Source organism: Bos taurus, chromosome 27 (genome assembly GCF_002263795.3).
Source record: "Bos taurus isolate L1 Dominette 01449 registration number 42190680 breed Hereford chromosome 27, ARS-UCD2.0, whole genome shotgun sequence".
Lineage (NCBI taxonomy): Eukaryota > Metazoa > Chordata > Mammalia > Artiodactyla > Bovidae > Bos > Bos taurus.
Window position 1 is genome coordinate 32,158,835 of NC_037354.1, and position 21,547 is coordinate 32,180,381.

Below are 21,547 nucleotides of genomic sequence, written 5' to 3' on the forward strand. Positions count from 1 at the left end.
TTATTTCCATTAAAAAAATTCCTCACCATGTTTGTATGGTTTTGTAATGTATTTTCAGAACCCATTTTTTTCATCCCAGCCCCTAGTGATGGGCCTGATGTCATCTGATATCTAAGGTTTTTATTGTTTAGGGATTATCTGCTCCTGGAGGGAAATCACCACCCAACATCACCACCCACCTCGGCACCTTTGTGCTAGGATCCCACGTGACAGGAGAGGTGAAAAGCCTCCCAGATCTAAAACCTATAAATCCTCATATCCAGATATGCGGTGACCTGTTAGAGATTTTTAAAATTAGTTACTTTGTCTTTAAGGTAGTTGTATTGACAGTACATGAGTCTGCTGTGGCCTTTGTCAGTTTTTATGTAATCGTATTATTTATTATCTACAAAAATATTCCTTACTGATGCTGTTATCAAACCATATAAATGCAAATAACATGTAAACCCTGGGGAGTGTATCACAGAGATTCTGCAGTCAGGAATTTAAGTGGTTTACGGATCATTTGCTCTCCATTCTAAAAAAGAGTTAAACAGAGTAAAATGTGAGTTGTGCTTATTACATGCTTTGTAGTAATGATAATTCTCAGCAGCACTTTGAGGTGGGTATCATTATAATTCCCATTTTACAGATGAGGAACCAGAGGAGCTAAGGGTGTTGCTTTAGATGACAATAGCCATTAAGTGAATCAGGATTTGAACTAGTCCTCATGGTCTTAAACTGATGACATTGTGATATATTTGAGCATTTCAGGGAGAGAGAACATGAACAGTCCTAGGTGTGGGGTAGTTCAGACTGCAGCTTTCTTTTTTGATTGCTTTTAGGTTTAAGGTTCTTACGAGCATTGCGGCTGCTGGAACTCCCTCAAATCTTGCAAATTCTGCGAGCCATCAGCACCAGGTAAATGCCAGGCCTGCCCCAAGTATGCCTTACTCGTTTGGATTAGGAAATTCAAATGTTAACTGAACCTTCAACTCAGCTCATTTCCCATCAGAAACTTCAGCGGAAACGTCATGAAATCCCTCACTTCCCAAGGTAGCATTCGCTTACTTTTCTCCCATTGCATTAACCTCACACACTGGCTGGAAGTTTGCAATCATCTTAAAGAGTTTGTTTCTTCTTTGTTTCTTGGACCTGCAGTGTATCCGTTCCTTTAGGCTTTAACTCTTCCCCCTCCCCCCAAGTTTTTTTTCTTAAATCAAAGCAATTCAGACAAAATAGACTTTAAAATAATGACTGTTAAAAGAGACAAAGATCACATAATGATCAAAGAGACACAGACTAGATAACGATCAAAGGTTCAATCCAAGAAGATAAGAGTTGTACACAGGAATGTACTCAACATAGGAGCACATCAATACTTAAGGCAAATGCTAACAGCCATAAAAGGGGAAGTCAACAGTAACACAATAATAGTGAGGAACTTTAACCCCCCATTAAGCCAATGGACAGATCATCTAGATGGAAAGTTAATAAGAACACACAAGCCTTGAATGATGCATTAGACCAGATAGACTTAATACTTACAGGGCATTCCATCCCAAAGCAGCAGAATACACTTTCTTCTCAAGTGCACACAGAACATTCTCCAGGGTAGATCACATCTTGGGCTACAAATAAAGCCTCAGTAAATTTAAGAAAATTGAAATCATATCCAGCATCTTTTCTGACCACAACGCTATGAGATTAGAAGTCAATTACAGGGAAAAAAAAAAACTATAAAAAATACAAACACATGGAGGCTAAACAATATTTTACTAAATAATCAGTGGATCACCAAAGAACTCAGATACTTTAATTCTACACATTCATTGTCATGAAATACACCACAGCTGTCTAGGAATGTATGACAGTTTCTCCAAGCCTGAGAGCTGCCCAGTAGCAGCAATAAACTCATTCTTACAGAAATAGAATCATTTAAATGTCTCCACAAAATTAAAATTACAGTTACAAAAAAAAATCCAAATATTGGGTTGGCCAAAATGTTCATTTGGGTCTTTCTGTAACATCTTATGGAAAATTCCAAACAAACCTTTTGGCCAACCCAGCACCTTTAAGCTCCAGTCCTGTTAAAGCTGTAAGCATTTTGGTCTAACATTACGTACGCACCATCTCCATGACCCTGCATTCTCACTAGAAGCATCATCAAATAGTTCTGGCCAGCTGGGTCTCACTGCTATAAGTTGATGCTTTGTGGAGAAAGGGCTGTTTTTGTGGGACAGGCAGCCTTGCTGAGAACCCCAGAGATTTCAGCTAAACTCGGAGGCTTTCTTTAGGAGACAGGAGCTTGTTTGATCTTCTTCCTCCAAGGATCCTCTTGTGAGTTTAGCGATATGGAGCTTAATTTCTGTAATCCACTTCCATTTCTTCATTTAATCCATTTCTCCATTAATCCATTTCTTCATTTCTGTGATCCACTCAAAATTTTATTTTGCAAATCCACTCTCTGGCTTCTTGAGATTCTGCCTTTGGTCAATATAATATCAGGCTAGGGATCATCCCCCAGAATCTACCAAGGGTTTTGAACAAAAGTGTGTCACGGGGCTGTGCTTCTCCACCTGTAAGGTGTATATGCATAAGGAGAGGGGATCCAGGAATATTGCAGATCAGAGATAAAGGCAGGGCCTGGGACTCTGCATTTCCAGGATGCTCCCAAGGAAGGTGTATCATTGCTCTTGGTCTAGAAGCAAGCTCTGAGGAGCAGGAGTTTAGAGGATGAGGTATTTGTATTGTTCTGGAACCTGCCAGAACCCAGCAACACTCCTTCTTCCCCTAGCAATTCAGTGAAGTTTTGCAAGCTGTTATCCATCGTTCTGAGCATCTGGTTCACGGCTGCAGGATTCATTCACCTGGTGAGCATCTCATCCAACCCTGTGATGTTGCTGGTGAGCATGCATGTCTTTTCTGTGAAAAATGGAGGCAAATCTCCCGAGCTCCTGTCTCCATCATTGTGATCAGCGTGAGGTCTGTCTTTTTACCTCCTTTGGGTGGGTTTTCTCCACTCCATATTTCTCACAAGCATATATCTCCTGCACTCACAGTATCGATGTGTCTTCTCCAAACTCTCAAAACCTGTTCTTAGAGAAGGATTTAATAAGTGCATTCATCTAAAGTATAAGCAACAGGTAAAATGTATCACTGTATCATAGGGTTTCCAGCAATTTGAAAAAGAATAAAGGATCAGAGAAATAAAGAGATAAAGAAGTAAAGACATAATAAACAATGTTATAAATTATAATGAGTATATTGTATACTTACATATAATATAATAATATAAATAGTAATGTGTGTTTAGTCCCTCAGTCATGTCTGACTCTTTGTGACCCCATGGACTTAACTTTCCCCTATGGAGCCTGCCAGGCTCCTCTGTCCATGGGATTCTCCATGCAGGAATACTAGAGTGGGTTGCCATTTACTTCTCCAATAAATAGTAATAAATGATATAAATATCATTATAAAAAATAAATAGAGAAATAAAGAAATACAGGGTCAGAGAGAATTTCGTACTTAGAAAAGCTGGAGAGTTGCAGGGGGAGCAGTTGCTGAGTTGCAAAGGGGAGTTTGGGGACTTTCTTGGTCCTCCTGGAATCAATCTGTGTATGCAGCTGCCTCCTTTGTCTACAAGAAAGATTAGCTCTCATCTCACATAATCAGCAACATAATAAATGGATTTCAGCAATAGGAAAGAAACTCCTGGACTTAACTGCTCCAGGAAAGTTGAGGAGAGGGCATTAGAAAATGCAGAAGTTAAAGTGGGCTGCTAAAAGCTTGCAAAGGCCTTTGAGAAAAGCAAAGCAAAACAGAAAACAGACCAGAAGTCTTTTCCACTTGAGCTCTTCTCTCAAAAATCCATTTCAAAATAACAAGAAAAAGGAAAAAATAAGTAAAAAAAAAAAAAAAAAAAAAACTTAGCCATGTTCAGTTCATCAAGGAAAATGTCAAACACCAAATGTGTTTGGTGTTTCAAGAAACAAACTACAATGCACAAAATAGGTAAGCAAGAAGTATTTACTTTATAGGGCTCCCCAGGAGGCGCTAGTGGTAAAGAACCCACCTACCAATGCAGGGGATGAAGGAGACGTGGGTTCGATCCTTGGCTCAGGAAGGTCCCCTGGAGAAGGAAATGGCAACCCATTCCAGTATGCTTGTCTGAGAAATCCCATGGACAGAGGAGCCTGGTGGGCTACCGTCCAAGGGGTCACAAAGAGTTGGGCACAACTGAGCAGATTTATATATTCATATATATCTGTATATTTACTTTATAGCACAGGGAGTTATATTCAATATCTTGTAATAACCTATAATGAAAAATTATCAGAAGAAGATCACTGAATCACTGCGATGTATACCTGAAATGAACATAATATTATAAATCAACTGTACATCAATTAAAGAAGAAAGGAATTATGAAGGCTGCCACATCCTTCCTCCTCTTGCAGGCAGGAGACAGTTTTCCCTGAGAAATGTCACAGTAGTAAAGGTAGATTCCTACATCTAGAAGGTCAGCCCAAGGGCGTGGGTCCACCCCGGGAGAAGCAGTCACCAGTCTCCCTGTAGAGACCTGTTGGCCCTCACAGAACAGAGGGCAAGAGGATGCTAAAGGAGAAACCATGGTGACAAGGGTTTGTTTTTGTTTTTTTGCTTTCAGTAGCAATTACCAGGCTGAATGGGGCCTGCAGCCCTATTTATTGCCCCTAACATGCTTTGCATTTTGTGTTTGCTATTTTTGTATTGGTCGCTAAACCTTTTTATTTTTATTTTTTAATGTATTGATTTAATTGGAGGCTAATTACTTTATACTATTGTAGTGATTTTTGCCATACACTGACATGAATCAGCCATGGGTGTACATGTGTTACCCATCCTGAACCCCGCACCCACCTCCCTCCCCATCCCATCCCTCAGAGTCATCCCAGTGTACCAGCCCCGAGCACCCTGTCTCATGCATCAAACCTGGACTGGCGATCTGTTTCACATATGATAATATACATGTTGCCAACCTTTTTAAAAGGAAGTCACATTAAAAACCCAGACTTTGGGGTTCTTTGCAAAAACACACATTTCTGGCAACCTGCTCTCAGAAGGCCACCTGCAGTCCTAGTGGATTAGCTGCACCCTAGACATACCACACGGAGAAGGCAATGGCACCCCACTCCAGTACTCTTGCCTGCAAAATCCCATGGACGGAGGAGCCTGGTGGGTTGCAGTCCATGGGGTCGCTAAGAGTCGGACACGACTGAGCGACTTCACTTTCACTTTTCACTTTCATGCACTGGAGAAGGAAATGACAACCCACTCCAGTGTTCTTGCCTGGAGAATCCCAGGGATGGGGGAGCCTGGTGGGCTGCTGTCTATGGGGTCGCACAGAGTCGGACACGACTGAAGCGACTAGCACATACCACAAAGCTTCCCAGGTTACGCTAGTGGTAAAGAACCCACCTGCCAATATAGGAGACCTAAAAGATGAGGGTTTGATCCCTGGGAAGGTCTCCTGGAGAAGGAAACGGCAATCCACTCCTTGCTAGAATCCACATTCTTGCTAGGAGAATCCCATGGACAGAGGAGCCTGGAGTCTCAAAGAGTTGGACATGACTGAAAAGACTTAGCACAAATGCCATTGCCTCAGTTGCTCTTTTTGTTTAATGTAAAAAAAAAAAATCTGATAAACTTAGTTTCCTTAAAACGTGAAGACACGAGGAACTAAGATCCTGCGTGTGTGTGGCCAAAAAAAAAAAAAGTGAAGACTAATCGGGAAAATCAGAGGAAACATTTATCAGAGTTTCTTTTTTTAATTAAAGTATAGTTTCCATACAATATTATATCATTTACAGGTGTACAATATAGCGATTCACAATTTTAAAGATTGTGCACCATTTACAGTCATATCCAACTCTTTGCGACCCCAGGCTCCTCTGTCCATAGGATTCTCCAGGCAAGAATACTGGAGTGGGTTGCCATTTCCTTCTCCTGAAGATCTTCCCAGGAATCAAACCCACGTCTCTTATGTCTCCTGCATTGACAGGTGGGTTTCTTACTGCTAGTGCCACCTGGGAAGCCTTCAGGATAGCAATTCACAATTTTTTAAGATTATGCTGCATTTATAGTTACTATCAAACATTGGCTACATCCCCCATTTTATACAGTGTGTCCTTGCAGCTTATTTCAGAGTTACTTTTTAATCACTGAAAATATTTTTCCAGGGAGAGAGGAAAAATAATCTGGAAAGTTTCTTTGCGCTTCCTTATACATCAACATCCATGTGCATAAGCTCCCTGACATGAAGCGACCGTGTAACTGTGTATTTTCTCATGATGATCCTGATCTGTTGTAAAATGAGACTGAATAATAAGTGCTCAGCCTGACAGCCTCCGAGTCCCATGGCTCCACGGTTGGATGAGGTACCCACAGGAAAGGAAAAGAGAGGTTGTCAGCCATTTTCTCCAGAGAGCATCCCATTGTGGGCTCAAGTTACATGCCCCCTCAGATCTGAGCAATAATCGCAAGGAAGGGAAACATGACTTCACAATCATTACCCACAATCTGCAAAACTTTGGATGGGACACACGACTTCACAATCACTACCCACGATCTGCACACCCTTCACAGCAACCTGGGAATCATGTACTATTTCATTTGGATTGAATTAAGTGAAACAAATCCAGTGTTTTGCTTTTTCTTTATAAACGTTCCCTTGGAGTCCATTTACAGACCTTGCCTGAGTCTTCTTTCTTTGGACAGGTGGAAAACTCCGGTGATCCTTGGCTCCAAGGGAGAAATTCACAGACCATTTCATTCTTTGAGTCCATTTACCTGATCATGGCAACAATGTCAACTGTCGGTTTTGGAGATGTGGTACCCAAGACATACCTAGGACGGATTTTCATCATAGTCTTCACCCTCGGGAGTTTGGTGAAGAGTATTTCCTATATCTTTTGAATATCACTTACATACACCCAAAACATTTGGTTAATGGGGAGAAATAAAGTGATGTAGGTTTAAGAGCAAGTGTTGCGTTGTTCAGAGCAGGTGTCAAATGAAAATGAAGGGATAAATGAATCCCATGTTTTTCAGACTGCATCCTCTGGAGCCCATGACATAATTGCTTGATTGCCAGGGATGAAGGTAGTAAATAAAGGAGAGCAGACCTTCCTAATTAGCCTCTACACTGATCGGAGCAACCTCATCTTCCTTCATCTTTTGCCCATCAGATTAAAGTCTTTCTTCCAAGGAGGAAGGGGACTTGAGGTTTGATCTGCTGGATGTAGTGTTCTTTCCAGCTCAGATGAGTAAGCTCTCTCCACACCAACATTTTACTACAGATAAGGGAACATCTGTGTTTGGTTCAGGAGTGTGTCCAGGACAAAGGAAGCCTCCTTTTTCCGTGACTTTACTTTCAATTCTTTAAAGACCATCCCAGAGTTCTCCATTCTACCTTTCGTTTTTTAACTTTTTATTTTGTATTGGAGTATGACCAATTAACAATGTTGTGATAGTTTTGGGTGGACCGCAAAGGGACTCAGCCATACATATACATGTGCCCTTTCTCCCCCAAACTCCCCTCCCATCCAGTCCAGTCTACTTTTCTGACATCCCGCTGTCCACATAATTGTTACATCCCTTCATTTCTATCATTTTCCCTTAGTGGGGTTCCACTCTGTCCCATTGCTTTTTTTTCCCCAAAGCCCCAAATAGGATCAAATGGAAGAGTCAGAAGGGCCTTTAGAGGTGATGGCAGGACCAAATGGATGGGGAGGTTGTCTTACTGCTTGTCTTTGCTTTCATCTTTTTGAAGGCTGAAATGCATTCTGTTGAATTTTAACCAAGTCCAAAGCCTGAAGTAAAGGAAGAAATTTCTTTAATTTTAAACTGTGCTTTAAAAAGCACGGTTCATAGTCATGTCTTTGTTATAAGAAAGAATATTTTATGGACCTTCCTTCTCCTTTGTCATCTTGGAATTTTGGAGTATCCTTGGACATAGTGAGACCTAAGGTTTTATTTGCTGATCATTTCTAGGTACTGTTCGCCAACTATGTCCCCGAAATGGTGGAACTTCTTGCCAACGAGAGGAAATATACCAGTTCCTATGAAGTGGTCAAAGGGAAGAAGTAAGTAGCTTTACGGCATAATTTCTGCAGTTTGAGATACTCTGCTGGTCACTGTCTCTTTCTGAACACTATTGCCTGGCCTAGGTGGATGTATGGGCAAGGTCCTCACTCCCTAAAAGAGGGCTGTGCTAGAGTAGATACCACGAGAAGATGATATTTGCCACTTGATTCACGTATCTAGAGACACGTAAGAATTAAATCAGTTAAAATTATTACAGATATGTTGTCATTCAGTGTCAAATGTTGATTGTGCCAGTATTTGCACATTCCTTATCATGACTGTTCTCTTAGATCCATTACTAATGGTTTTATTCATTCTAATCATGTGGTTGACTCATGACTAATTTTACATAATGGATCAAGTTAAAGTCATGGTTTGAATTGAAAATAATTCAATTCAGTCATCTCAGCCCAAACTCCCGTAAAGCTTGTGGGGCTCATGACAGAAAGAGGTTTGCTCGAGTGAGGAGGAGTCTCTTTTCTTCAGTCCTTCACAGATTGCCTGTTCTGTCCACACCACAGCCATTTGTTCCCAGGAGCAAAGTGAAGTCAGAGTTACTTTTACACGATTTCTCAGTGGATGTATGTTACCTCCATTGCCATCGTGGTTTTTCACACCTAGTAGAAAGGTCAAACCAGTCAATCTTAAAGGAAATCAACCCTGAATATTCATTGAAAGGACTGATGCTGAAGCTGAAACTCCAATACTTTGGCCACCTGATGCGAAGTGCCGACTCAATGGAAAAGACCCTGATACTGGGAAAGATTGAAGGCAGGAGGAGAAGAGGGTGGCAGAGGATGAGATGGTTGGATGGCGTCACTGACTGTATGGACATGACTTTGAGCAAACTCTGGGAGACAGTGAAGGACAGGGAAGCCTGACGTGCTGCAGTCCGTGAGGTCATGGAGAGTCAAACATGACTTAGTGACTGAACAAGAAGATAATGAATTGGAGATCTTAAATTTGGAACAATTCTTACCTGCTGTTGAGGAAAGAGCCACAGTGAAGATGAGCTCCTATGGAATGATGTCTTAACACAGTTGGATAAAAACCAAGATTGACTCAGGAGTAGGGAGAGAAAATAAAAAACCAAGATGAATGAAAAACAAATATTGAAAACAATGAAATGAACTAAATAAGCCAAAATCTGACCTGGCCCATCTGAGGAAAGGGATAAAACATGCCAAGTCAGTGAGGTCTGAAAAATTTAAGTTTGAGGCTAAAATTAGACTTTCAGCTTCTTACATAACTAATAGGGTGGAGTGGAACAGCTTCCTTATGTGTACTAAGCCTAAGGAAACTGACAGCTCTTTTTCACTGTAAAGGTTACATGCATAGATTTGTGGGCCACTCTGAGATGTCTCTCCACTGGACTCACTGTTTTTGTGACTACTGGGTAATTTTAGATACAGGAGATAAACCAAAATAACCTGGATTCTGGTGCTGCTCAACCATACTATGTGACTGTGGGAAAATCAGTGAGACTTTCCAATGATCAGTTGTTTGTCAGTGAAAAAAGACTACACCAGCCAATCAGGAGTCAAGTGGAAAATCAAGTGTAATGAACACACGTGCAAGTCCATCATAGGTTGTAAATAAGCAAGAAAAATCTAGCGGTTGCAATAGTTGCCCATATATGCCTAAAAAGTTATGTGCAATTCAAAGTGTAGAATCATTCCCTACAGAATCTGAGCCTGCTTTTGTATATTAGAGATGTAGTCTTTGGTGTTTTTAAATTTAAAATCTTGGTGGAACATATACCAGCTTTATTTAAAACTAAGTTTAAGCTACGTTCAGTTCAGTTCAGTCGCTCAGTCATGTCAGACTCTCTGCAACCCCACAGACTGCAGCATGCCAGGCCTCCCTGTCCATCACCAACTCCCGGAGCTTGCTTAAACTCATGTCCATCGAGTCGGTGATGCCATCCAACCATTTCATCCTCTGCCATCCCCTTCTTCTCCTACCTCCAATCCTTCCCAGCATCAGGGTCTTTTCCAATGAGTCAAGTCTTTGCATGAGGTAGCCAAAGTATTGGAGTTTCAGCTTTAGCATCAGTCCTTCCAAAGAAATCCCAGGGCTGATCTCCTTTAGAATGGACAGGTTGGATCTCCTTGCAGTCCAAAGGACTCTCAAGAGTCTTCTCCAATACCACAGTTCAAAAGCATCATTTCTTCGGCACTCAGCTTTCTTTATAGCCCAACCCTCACATCCATACATGACCACTGGAAAAACCATAGCCTTGACTAGACAGACCTTTGTTGGCAAAGTAATGTCTCTGCTTTTTTAACATGCTATTTAAGAGTCCATCTCTAAATCTAGACTGGAAGATGCTACTGCTCCTGGGATGACCCGCCACACCTTGCTCTCACTCTCTAGGTTCATCGTGGTGTGCGGAAACATCACTGTGGACAGTGTGATGGCTTTCCTGAGGAACTTTCTCCGCCACAAAGCAGGGGAGATCAACACTGAGATTGTATTCCTGGGAGAGTAAGTATATCTGTACGGCCCATGAGCGGGGGACACTTAAAATATGTGCAAATATTTTTAATGGAAGAAAATTGCCCTTCCGCCATTGATCTTTAAAAGTAGGAAGTAATTAATCAGCAAAAAGTAAAGAAAAAGCAGTTCATGACGAGAGTTAACCTATGAAAATATTATTCTGGACTATAAATTGCCGGATTTTTTTTCTGTACAGGTTTTAATATTATTTAAGTGATTGAAAAAGACTGATGCTGCGAAAAGCTGAAGGCAAAAGGATAAGGGAGTGCCAGAGGAGGAGGTGGTTAGATAGCATCACCAACTCAATGGACATGAATTTGAGCAAACTCCGGGAGAGAGTGGAGGACAGAGGAGCCTGGAGTGCTGCAGTCCGTGGGGTCACACAGAGTCAGAAGCAACTTAGTGACTAAGTAACAACAACAATAGCATGTATTATTATGTATAACCATAATTTTGTGCGCTAGTCTGGTGCAATTCATGGTTATTATTCTGTCAGTTCTCAGAATTGCAAATGCAAAGTTCAGCTGGACACAGAAGGCATGTGTTTGTTCTTTGTGGTTTATCTTTTTATGACCAGAGTCCAAGTCAAATATTTTGTGAAACACTGGTAAGTGCCTTTTTAACACAAAAAGAGTTTTAAGTAGGCAAAATGGTTTCTAATTGTTCTGTATTTACAATTTTGGTTCCTAATGAGGTTGAGCAATTTTTGTGTTTTGAAGATTTGCTGATTTTTTTGGAATTCTCTTCATTTCTTTTATGTAAGGAGGGTTGTCTGTTACTTCACTGACTTTTAAGCACTTAGTGTACTTTTATAGTAGCTTCTTTGCATCATATGTTGTAAATTTCCCTCCCCTTTGTCTTTTAATTTTTGTGTGTGCTTTTATCTTAAGGAAGAAGCATTCAATTTACACAGATTCCAATCTATCAACTCTTTCCCTTTTGACTTCTTGCCTTTCTGATGTTCTTTGATCTGTCTGTTCTAAAATTAAGTAACTATTTTAGGTTTTTATATTGAAATATTTTGTATTTAAGCTCTCTGGAATTGACTTTGTGTAATGTATAGGGAGGGCTCAGTGATTAAAAAAAAAAAATCCAGCTGCCAATAACAGGAGATGCAAGAGATATGATTCAATCCCGGGGTTGGAAAGACCCCATGGAAAAGGAAATGGCAACCTGCTCCAGTATTATTGCCTGGTAAATCCCAGAGACAGAAGAATCTTGTCTGCTACAGTCCAAGGTGTTGCAAAGAGTCAGGCACAACTGAGCACGCACACACGCGAATGTGTAGAGAACTAACTTCTATATTTTTCTAAATTGTCAATCCATATCCAGAGATCACTCACTAAAGTCAAGCAGCTATGAGATGACATTTTGGTCTTATCCATGATTGCATGTGGGGTCACCTCAGCCTTCTTCATGCCTTTCGTAGTTGAACACTGTACTCTTTACATTATGACACCTTCAACCAACCGTTACCTTAGGCTCTCGGTTATGAGATGACCAGTAAGCCTTCTGAATTCCTTTATGGTGCTGCGGATAGATAGCCAAGAGTTCTGCTTCAGAATCATTGTCATGCCTGTCTTTTCAGCAATTTTGCATTGCTAGGCCCCTAATTTAAAACATAGTAAACAAACAAAAGACCCAAAGTGTTAAAACCAGTGATAAAACACTAATAATTGTAATCCAGTTGAGATAGAGAGGAAATCATTAAATGTATGGAAAGTTACATCTTTTACCCACTGCTGTATTTTCATAGAATAACGTAGGTTATTGTAGGTACTTGTCAAGATAATGATTGAAATGTCTTAAATGACACAAACATTGGGAGTGGCTTGTCCAGACTCTGTCAATTACATCTATATTCTGAAGACTCCCCTTCATAGCTCAGTTGGTAAAGAATCTGCTTGCCATGCAGGAGACCCTGGTTCAATTCATGAGTTGGGAAGATCTGCTGGAGAAGGGATAGGCTACCCACTCCAGTATTCTTGGGCTTTTCTTGTGGCTCAGCTGGTAAAGAATCTGCCTACAATGCGGGAGACCTGGGTTCGATCCCTGGGTTGGGAAGATCCCCTGGAGAAGGGAACGGCTACCCACTCCAGTATTCTGGCCTGGAGAGTTCCATGGACTATATAGTCCATGGGGTCACAAAGAGTCGGACATAACTGAGCAACTTTCACGTCACTTTCTGAAGACTCCAAAATTGATATCCCCACTGGACATTCTTTCTGGCTTCATAGTCACACAGCTAGTAGCTTACTGGATATTTCCATCCCAGTGTTTCAAAGACCCCTCAGACTCAGCATTTTCAAAAGTAAATTCATGATCTCAAGTCCAGCTTTCCCATTTCACAAGGCAAATTAAAAATAAAACAAGAAAGAAAGCAAATAGCATTACTTATCTCAGCAAGTGGCATCTCATCAATGCCAGTCCTTAAAACAGAAAACTAAGCATAGTCTTGGACATTCCTTTCTTCCTCAGACCCTGTGTACGTGTCCTAATTCTGTTGCTGTCATTTCGTCTGCCCTGAAGGTGAAATGCTGGCTACTCAGTCATGTCCAACTCTTCGACCCCATGGACTGTATATAGCCCGCCAGGCTCCGCTATCATAACCCTATTCAAAGTTCCTATCTTGTCTCTCTTGAACTTCTATAAAGGCTACTTTATTGATCTGTTCTTTTTGCTCAGAAGCTCTCCTACTGGATGTGAATGATTTATTTTCATCCCCCAGCACTCAGAGTCCTTCTCTGGCCAAACTGTCTAAGTTAGCCTGTTGGAATCCTCCTATCTCATCACTCCATTTGTTGGCTTTAAAGTGATTATCACAGTCTGTGATTCTGGTGGACTTTCCTTTGATGCCAAAGTTCACGTTGCCTTTCCTCACTGTACATTCATACTGCTTCTCTCAGTGAATCCGGGCTGGCCTTTGACTTAACTTGATAAAGAGAATGTAGCAGACGGAAAACAGTGGTAGTTTTTTTTTTTTTTTTAATAACTACCAGAAATACCTCCCAGCTGTTTACACACATTCTCTTCCTCCCATCAAGAATGGAGTCTTCTAATCTCCTTTCTCTTGATCTGAGCTGGCCTTTTGACTCCTTTTAACCTGTAAAATATATATAAATGACCAAACCAGTTAAAGAACCAAGCCATAAGAAGCCTGGGCGCTTCTGCACTCGGTATTTTGATGCCATGGAACACTATGTGAGAAGTTCAGCTGCTCTGAAGGGCATGAGGGCCATGCAGCTGCCAGCTCCTCCGGAAGTCCAGCCGAGGGAATGGACGTGTGTGTGTGTGTGTGTGTGTGTGTCTATGTTTATTAGCTGCTCAGTTGTGTCTCACTCTTTGTGACCCCATGGGAATTCTCTGGGCAAGAATCCTGGAGTGGGTTGCCATTCCCTTCTCCAGAGGATCTTCCTGACCCAAGGATCAAACCCAGGTCTTCTGTATTACAGGCAGATTCTCTATCATCTGAGCCACAAATTTCAGCTCTAATGGACATGTAAATGATACTTTTTCAGAAATTGTTCCCACTAGGGTTCTCAGCTAAACACAGTCATGTACTTGACTCCAGTGAAACCACACGGAGCAGAAGACTTACCCAGCTGAGCTCAGTCAAACATAAATATTGATTTGTTATTCTTTGTATTGAATGTATGCATCCTATGTACTTCGTATACGTGCAATTTTTCACAATTAAATGAAAAAGTAAAAACTTCCTAGAACCAAAAAATGATATCAGTTGTCAGATTGGAAAGGTACCGTAATGCTGATCAGGATAAAGGAAAACCATGTACACACAGGCACATTGTCATCACACGTAAAATCATGTACATACAGATGCATTGTCATTACATGTAAGAGACACCTAATTCAACAGTCATTGGGGGGTGGAGCAGATCCATGTAGGAATCCAGAAGATAGCACTGCTCCAGAAGGCAACATATGAACATGCACATCAATAGCAAAATGTTGTTGTTCAGTTGTTAAGTCGTGTTCCACTCTGCATCCCCACGAACTGCAGCACACCAGGCTTCCTGCCCTTCACTATCTCCCTGAGTTTGCTCAAACTCATGTCCATTGCGCTGGTGATGCTGTCTAACCATCTCATCCTCTGCTGCCCCCGTTTCCTTTCACCTTCAGTCTTCCCCAGCATCAAGGCCTTTTCCAACGAGTCAGCTCTTGGCACCAGCTGACCATTATACTGGGACTTCAATGCTTACTACCAAATATTTAATCCCTTACAGTTTTTTCCAGCCTTACTACTCAGAGATAATTAACCTCTTTCATTTTTAATATTTCTTTTAAGTTTAAATTTATGTTTTATCACTCTTTGGACTCCTCAGTTGTACACAGTATTTACTCATCACCTGATATTTTTCAGATGAATATTATTCAGCCCTCTGCACCGCTTTGTCTCCTTCACTTGTTCCAACAGTTATCTTCTAATTTGTAATTACAGCAGCAATGAGTATTTATATCATTATGGCTAATAAATGTTGGTTTTATGATAACAGTACATTTCCTCAAATTTGTTTTTTTTTCAGTATGTAGTGGTCACCTCATTTTCATATGTGTATCATTAAATATTTTCCAATATCCACATCACATGCGTAGCAATAAATATTTTCTAATTTCTTCAACATTAAATAATTTCATAAGAGTAAAAGTTAAGTGAAAAATTCCCAAGAGTTGTGCATGGGTCATTGGAGCATAGATAATAATTAAGTACCATGTTTAAAACTCTTTATCCTTAAATTATAACTCAGAAAACTACACAGAATTACAGCGTACATTAAAATGAATTATTGTGATGCAAACATCCATGTAACCATCACCAAAATCAAGATATATTCTATTGCCAGCTTTGCAGCAAAACCCTCCCCATCTGTTGCCCCATCTTTAGCTCCTAGAGGTAATTATGATTTTGACTTGATACCTTACATTTATTAATTCATATCTCCTGACATTTTTCCTGTTTTTAAACTCACAAAAATGGGATACAGATTGATTTACCTCAATATTGCGTTTGTGAGATCCGTCCTTGTTGCAGCTGGGTATAGCGGTACCTATTCATTTTCATTGCTGTGCGGTAAAGCATTCCATTATGTGAATACACCACAATTTTTCTTAATCCGTTCTACTGTTGGTTGACATTTCTCCTCAATTTCGGCTATTATGAAGAATGTTGCTTTGAAAGTTCTTGTATATGTGCCCTGGTCCCCAGGAGTAAAGCTGCAGGGTACTAAATCTTCCTGTAATAGAACTGTCAGTCGTCCAGAATGCTTTTTCTGTCTTGTCTGCACTTCCCCAGCAGCCCTGAGAGTGCCTGCTGCCCTGTAGCCTTACTACCAGTTAAAACGTATCTTCCCACCCTACCTGATGCTTGGATACATCAGTCTTCTTCATTTGAGCCATTCATTCTTCAGAATAGCATTTGTAAGACATTGTCTCATATTGTGGTTTTTCATCTCGTTTTTCTGGTTGGTAATGAGGTCAAGAATATATTCAAATGTATAAGCCATTTGGATTCCTTCTTATGAAATTACTGTTATCCTGCCCCTTCTTTAAAAAATTGGAGTGTAGTTGATTGATAGCATTGTATTAGTTTCTGGTGTACAGCAAGGTGATTAAGTTATATGTATATATACATATTCTTCTTCATATTGGTTTCCATTATGCTTTCCCCCCCCCATTTTTATCCTGAATTAAATACAGATCTGCCAGTAACAAATTCTTTTATTTAAATGTAAAGACATCTTGATTTTGTTCTCATTCTTGAAAGATGATTTTATGAATATAGGGTCTTAAAGCTGCTACCTTTCATCCTGGAAAACCATGAAGTATTATTCTGTTGATTTCCTGGTTTTGTTATTGCTATTAAGAAGTCTGTTCAATGATCTTTAATGAATTATCTTCTCAAAAGATCATAGTGAAAGTGAAAGTCGCTCAGTTGTGACCAACTCTTTGCAACCCCATGGACTGTAGCCTGTCAGGCTCCTCTGTCTGTGGATTTCTCCAGGCAAGAATACTGGAGTGGGTAGCCTTTCCCTTCTCCAGGGGATCTTCCCGACCCAGTGATCAAACCCAGGTCTTCCACATCACAGGTGCATTCTTTACGATCTGAGCTACCAGGGAAGCCCAAGAATATTGGAGTGGGTAGCCTATTCCTTCTCCAGGGGGTCTTCCTGACCCAGGGATCAAACCAGGGTCTCCAGTATTGCAGGTAGATTCATAAAAGATTATATGTAGTACTTAATATGAAAGTATGTTATACTTTGACTATGATGTGTGTAGATTTGAATTTCTGATAATTTATTGTGCTTGGACATGAGTTTGAGTAAACTGCAGGAGTTGGTGATGGACAGGGAGGCCTGGCGTGCTGCAGTCCATGGAGTTGCAAAGAGTCAGACACGACTGAGTGACTGAACTGAACTGATTGTGCTTGGTATTCGTGAATCTTTCTGAGTCTCCAGATCAGTGTTTTCCACCATTTTTGGCAGATTCTCAATTATTTCTTCAAATATTGCCCTTGTCACTATGTTCTTCATCCTCCTTTCCTGGGGATTCAATTTTACGTGCATGAGTCCTTTTTCTTCACTGTACCAAATATATTTCTTATCTTCTTTTTTATATTTCCCTTCTTTTTTGTATCTCAGTATTACGTTCTGGATAATTTATTCTGACTTACCTTCCAATTTACTACTTCTCTCTTTGTGTTTAATCTGTTTACAAACTCACTCATTGAGTTTTTCATTTCAGTTATTGTATTTTTTAGTTTTCTAGAGTTTCTATTTGGTTCTGTTTCAGATATTCTGTTTTTAGATTCTTGTGTTCCAGGCTTATCATTTATTTCAATAAAATAAATATAATTATGTTGTAATTTGTGACTAGTAATTTGATGCCTAGAGTCTTTATTTTTTTTTTCCAGCTGACCTTTAACATGGTGATAGCATGTTTCACACGTTTATTTATTTATTATTTTTCAATCTTATAGGAATTTTTAAAATTAATTTTATTGGCATATAGCTGCTTTACAATGCTGCGTTAGTTTCTACTTTACAGCAAATGAATCAGCTATATATGTACATATATCCGCTTCCTTTTGGACTTCCGGTTCAGATCACCACAGTGCATTTAGTAGTGCTCCCTGTGCTATAGAGTATGTTCTTGTTAGTTACCTATTTTATACATAGTATCAATACTGTGTACTTGTCAATAAGTCTTTGGTTTTTATTGTCAGTTATTTTTACTGGATGTTACACATAGTATCTTGTTTTTTGCGTGTGCTTTCTTATCATAGATTATGTGCTGACTCTTATGTTAAAAAATATATGTAGATAACTTGTGGCCTAGAAAAATATTACATTCTTACAGAAAGGGTATTTCTTTACTTCTTCCAAGTACAATGGGGCACTTCTGTCTCAAGACCACATAAATCCAAATTCAAGGCTTGAGGTTCTTTGTACTATGCAGGCGACAAGCTAAGGATGGAAGTCTTATCTGAAAACTAGCTTATTCTGTTTTACACTTCTATGTCTCCATACTTCAGTTATGCCAGGTTAAAATTTGGAGGCGTTATCAAACTCTTCATTTTGTACATCAGCAGAGCTGTTGCCCTGTGATACCACCAGCTGACATTTAGCATGGTGATGGCATGGTTCACGTGTTTATTTTACTTATTTATTCTTTTTCAATCTTATAGGAATTTTTAAAATTAATTTTATTGGCGTTAGTTGCTTTACAATGCTGCATTAGTTTCTACTTTACAGCAAAATGAATCAGCTATATATGTTAGCTCATTTTGGTTAGTGCTTCTTCTGAATTACTCAGTGCTTTCAGGGGGTGGAAAAAAAAGAAAAACAAAACCAGACTTAACCTCTAAGACCTTGATTTGTTCTCAATTTTGGCCTGGTAATTATTCATGGTCTGGTTTTATCTCTTATGATTTATTAGGAGATGTTTTCATATTTCATCTAGTATTTTTATTTTTATATATCCTCAGTAGAAGACTGGCTGAAGTTACCTAATTTACTGTTCCTAGAAACAGAAGTTCCACCTCTAGTGATATTTAATATATGGGAATATGCAAAGCTCTCACTTGTCCACATATGTTTTAAGGGAACAAAGGAAGTTTTAGTCAAGAGGATTGAAAATTCTCTTTTACTCAGAGAATTTCAAAATATTGCAGTTGGTAGTGGGCCAGATGATAAAAGTGTTATATAGTCTATCGTAAGGATTTGGCTTTAAGGAAGTTGTCTTTTCTCCAAGTCAGTTCTGAATTCTTGGTGATTTTGAGCAGAGGGATGACATGATCAGATTTAGTTTTCTTTCTTGGTGTTGAGAAATTGGAATTGGATTTATCATAATTCTTACAACAGCCTTAGTAACTGACTTACACATAAGCACATTGTGGTTATTTAATTTTCTGATTAGTTCGTTTTAATAATGTTCTAAGCCCAGTACATGAACTCACCAGGCTTCCTAGGTGCTGCTAGTGGTAAAGAACCCCCCACCAATGCAGGAGACATAAGAGATGTGGGTTCGATCCTGGGTCAGGAAGATCCCATGGAGGAGGGCATGGCAACCCACTCCAGTATTCTTGCCTGGAGAATCCCCATGAATAGAGGAGCCTGGCAGGTTACAGTCCATAGGGTTGCAAAGAGTTGCCACAACTCAAACGACAACCCAGCACAGCATGTATGAAGTCACCATCAATACAAAATTTAGGACACAATCTATATCTAACTATATGGTCTTTCCCACATTTCATCCTGCTCTCAGTTTTTTGTCCATCATTATTATCATTCTTTATCTCTCCTGTAGTTTTATTACATTTATATATACTCTTTAAAATGTTTAAATATATTTACCTTTGCAGAAGGAGGATCTCACCCATGGAATATTGTAGTACTTAGACTCTCCTTATTTTATATTTCTAAGATACACTCATATTTCTGAGTGTTGCTATAGTTAATTGGTGTTTGAAGAAGGGAATGGCTACCCACTCCAGTATTCTTGCCTGGAGAATTCCATGGACAGAGGAGTCTGGAGGGCTATAGTCCATAGGGTTGCAAAAAGTCGGACACGACTGAGCAACTAACACTTTTACTCTTTTTTTTCATTGTTATAAGATTTCATTGACAGAGTAAACTTTATTTATCCACTCTTGGTGTGATTTGAGTTGTTTCTAGATTTTTCTGTTGGAAGTAGTTTTGTTATTAACATGGCCTGTATATGGCTCTTGGTGGATCTGTGCAAGAGTGTCTATGTGTATGGGGGGAGGAGTGGTGGAGGTTTAATGGTATAAAAAAATGTGAATGTTCATTTTAGGAGATAATAGCATGTTTTGCCAGGTGTTTACACCATGTTTGAAGCTTACTGGCAATGTGTAAGGGACTTTGTGTTATCTAAACATCTGTGCTTTTTTCTAACAGTTGACATGGTCATACTTTTTCATCTTTGCAATGCAATCAGTGTAAAATGGAATCTCATTGCAGTTTTGATTTACACGCCCCTTATCACGAAGAGTATAGTTTCTCTTCATGTTCATTACCCATACGTGTCTCATCTTTCTGTGAAATGCCTATCCATGCGTTTTGCCCATTTTCTTACTGGATTGTTGGTGGGGGTTTTCTTACTTAATTTCTGCTACTGCTACTGCTGCTAAGTCGCTTCAGTCGTGTCCGACTCTGTGCGACCCCATAGACAGCAACCCACCAGGCTCCTCTGTTCCTGGGATTCTCCAGGCAAGAACACTGGAGTGGGTTGCCATTTCCTTCTCCAATGCATGAAAGTGAAAAATGAAAGGGAAGTCGATCAGTCGTGTCCGACTCCTCACAACCCCATGGACTGCAACCTACCAGGCTCCTGCGTCCATGGGATCCTCCAGGCAAGAGTACTGGAGTAGGGTGCCATTGCCTTCTCCACATAATTTCTAGGAGAGCTTAAAATATTCTGACACTAATTCTTCATCAATGATGTGAACTGTAGCCATATTCTTCCAGTTTGTAACTTGTCTTTTCTCAGAGTATTAGATGTCTTTTGATATTCAAAAGGTTTTAATATTATAGTTCATATTTTCAATATTTTCAACTATATTTAAAAACTTTTTAGTTTTTGCTTAGAATTTTTCCCTATCCCAGTATTTAAAAGATGTTTAAAATATTTATTTTTATTTATTTATTTGGCTGCACCAGACCTTAGTCGCAGCATTAGGGGTCTTTTTAGTTGCAGCATGTGAGCTCTTAGTTGCCGCATGTAGGATCTAGTTCCCTGACAAGGGATCAAACCCAGGCCTCCTGCGTCAGGAGCTCGGAGTTTTAGCCATTGGACCACCAGGGAAGTCCCTTTAAATAAGATAATTAACTGCATTTCCTATAAAGAATTTTGGATTTTCTTTTTTTGTTTTAAATTCCTAATTCTACAGCAATTTGCTTTTTGTGTGACATGACACATGAATAAAATTTCATTTTTTTCCATAGACACCGATTTTATCAATGCTAGTTTTTGAATGAATCCTTTTCCGCTCACTGATTTGACATGCTGCCAGTTGAATAGATCTTTTCTGTTTTTGTTTTTTTTTTTTAATAAGTTTATCTGTCACTGCGTTAATACTATACTTTTTTAATTACTAAGGCTCATAATTAATCCTTACATATCCTAGGGCAAGTTTTTCCTCCTTGCTTATCTTTATTCGATAATTGACAAGCTCTTCTTGGCCCTTTATCTTCCATATAATTTTTATAATCATTTTATCATGAACTATGAAAAACTGAAAAAATTGATGAGAATCTCATTGCATTTTTGACTCAAAATTTACTTCTTTGTGTTACAATTTCTAACTCTGACTTCTATTTCTAACTCTAAGATAACTTATGGTTATCTATTTATGTAGTTCTCAATTAGTGTTTCTTAATAATATTGCAAAATCTCCTAGCTTGCT

The 21,547-nt window shown here is 39.5% G+C and overlaps 1 protein-coding gene across 3 annotated transcripts in view; it reads left to right on the plus strand.

Moving 5' to 3' along the window:
- Positions 1-21,547, plus strand: part of KCNU1 (potassium calcium-activated channel subfamily U member 1) — a 148,062-nt gene that overhangs the window by 21,891 nt on the left and 104,624 nt on the right. For all 3 annotated transcript variants that reach the window (XR_009493070.1, XM_059882238.1, NM_001163249.1), the window contains exons 6-10: positions 825-900; positions 2,777-2,852; positions 6,739-6,909; positions 8,014-8,105; positions 10,483-10,593. Coding sequence is in view for 2 of the 3 variants with exons in the window: in XM_059882238.1 (XP_059738221.1) it covers positions 825-900; positions 2,777-2,852; positions 6,739-6,909; positions 8,014-8,105; positions 10,483-10,593 (526 nt within the window). In the remaining variant the exon portion in view is untranslated. The remainder of the gene's footprint in view (positions 1-824; positions 901-2,776; positions 2,853-6,738; positions 6,910-8,013; positions 8,106-10,482; positions 10,594-21,547) is intronic.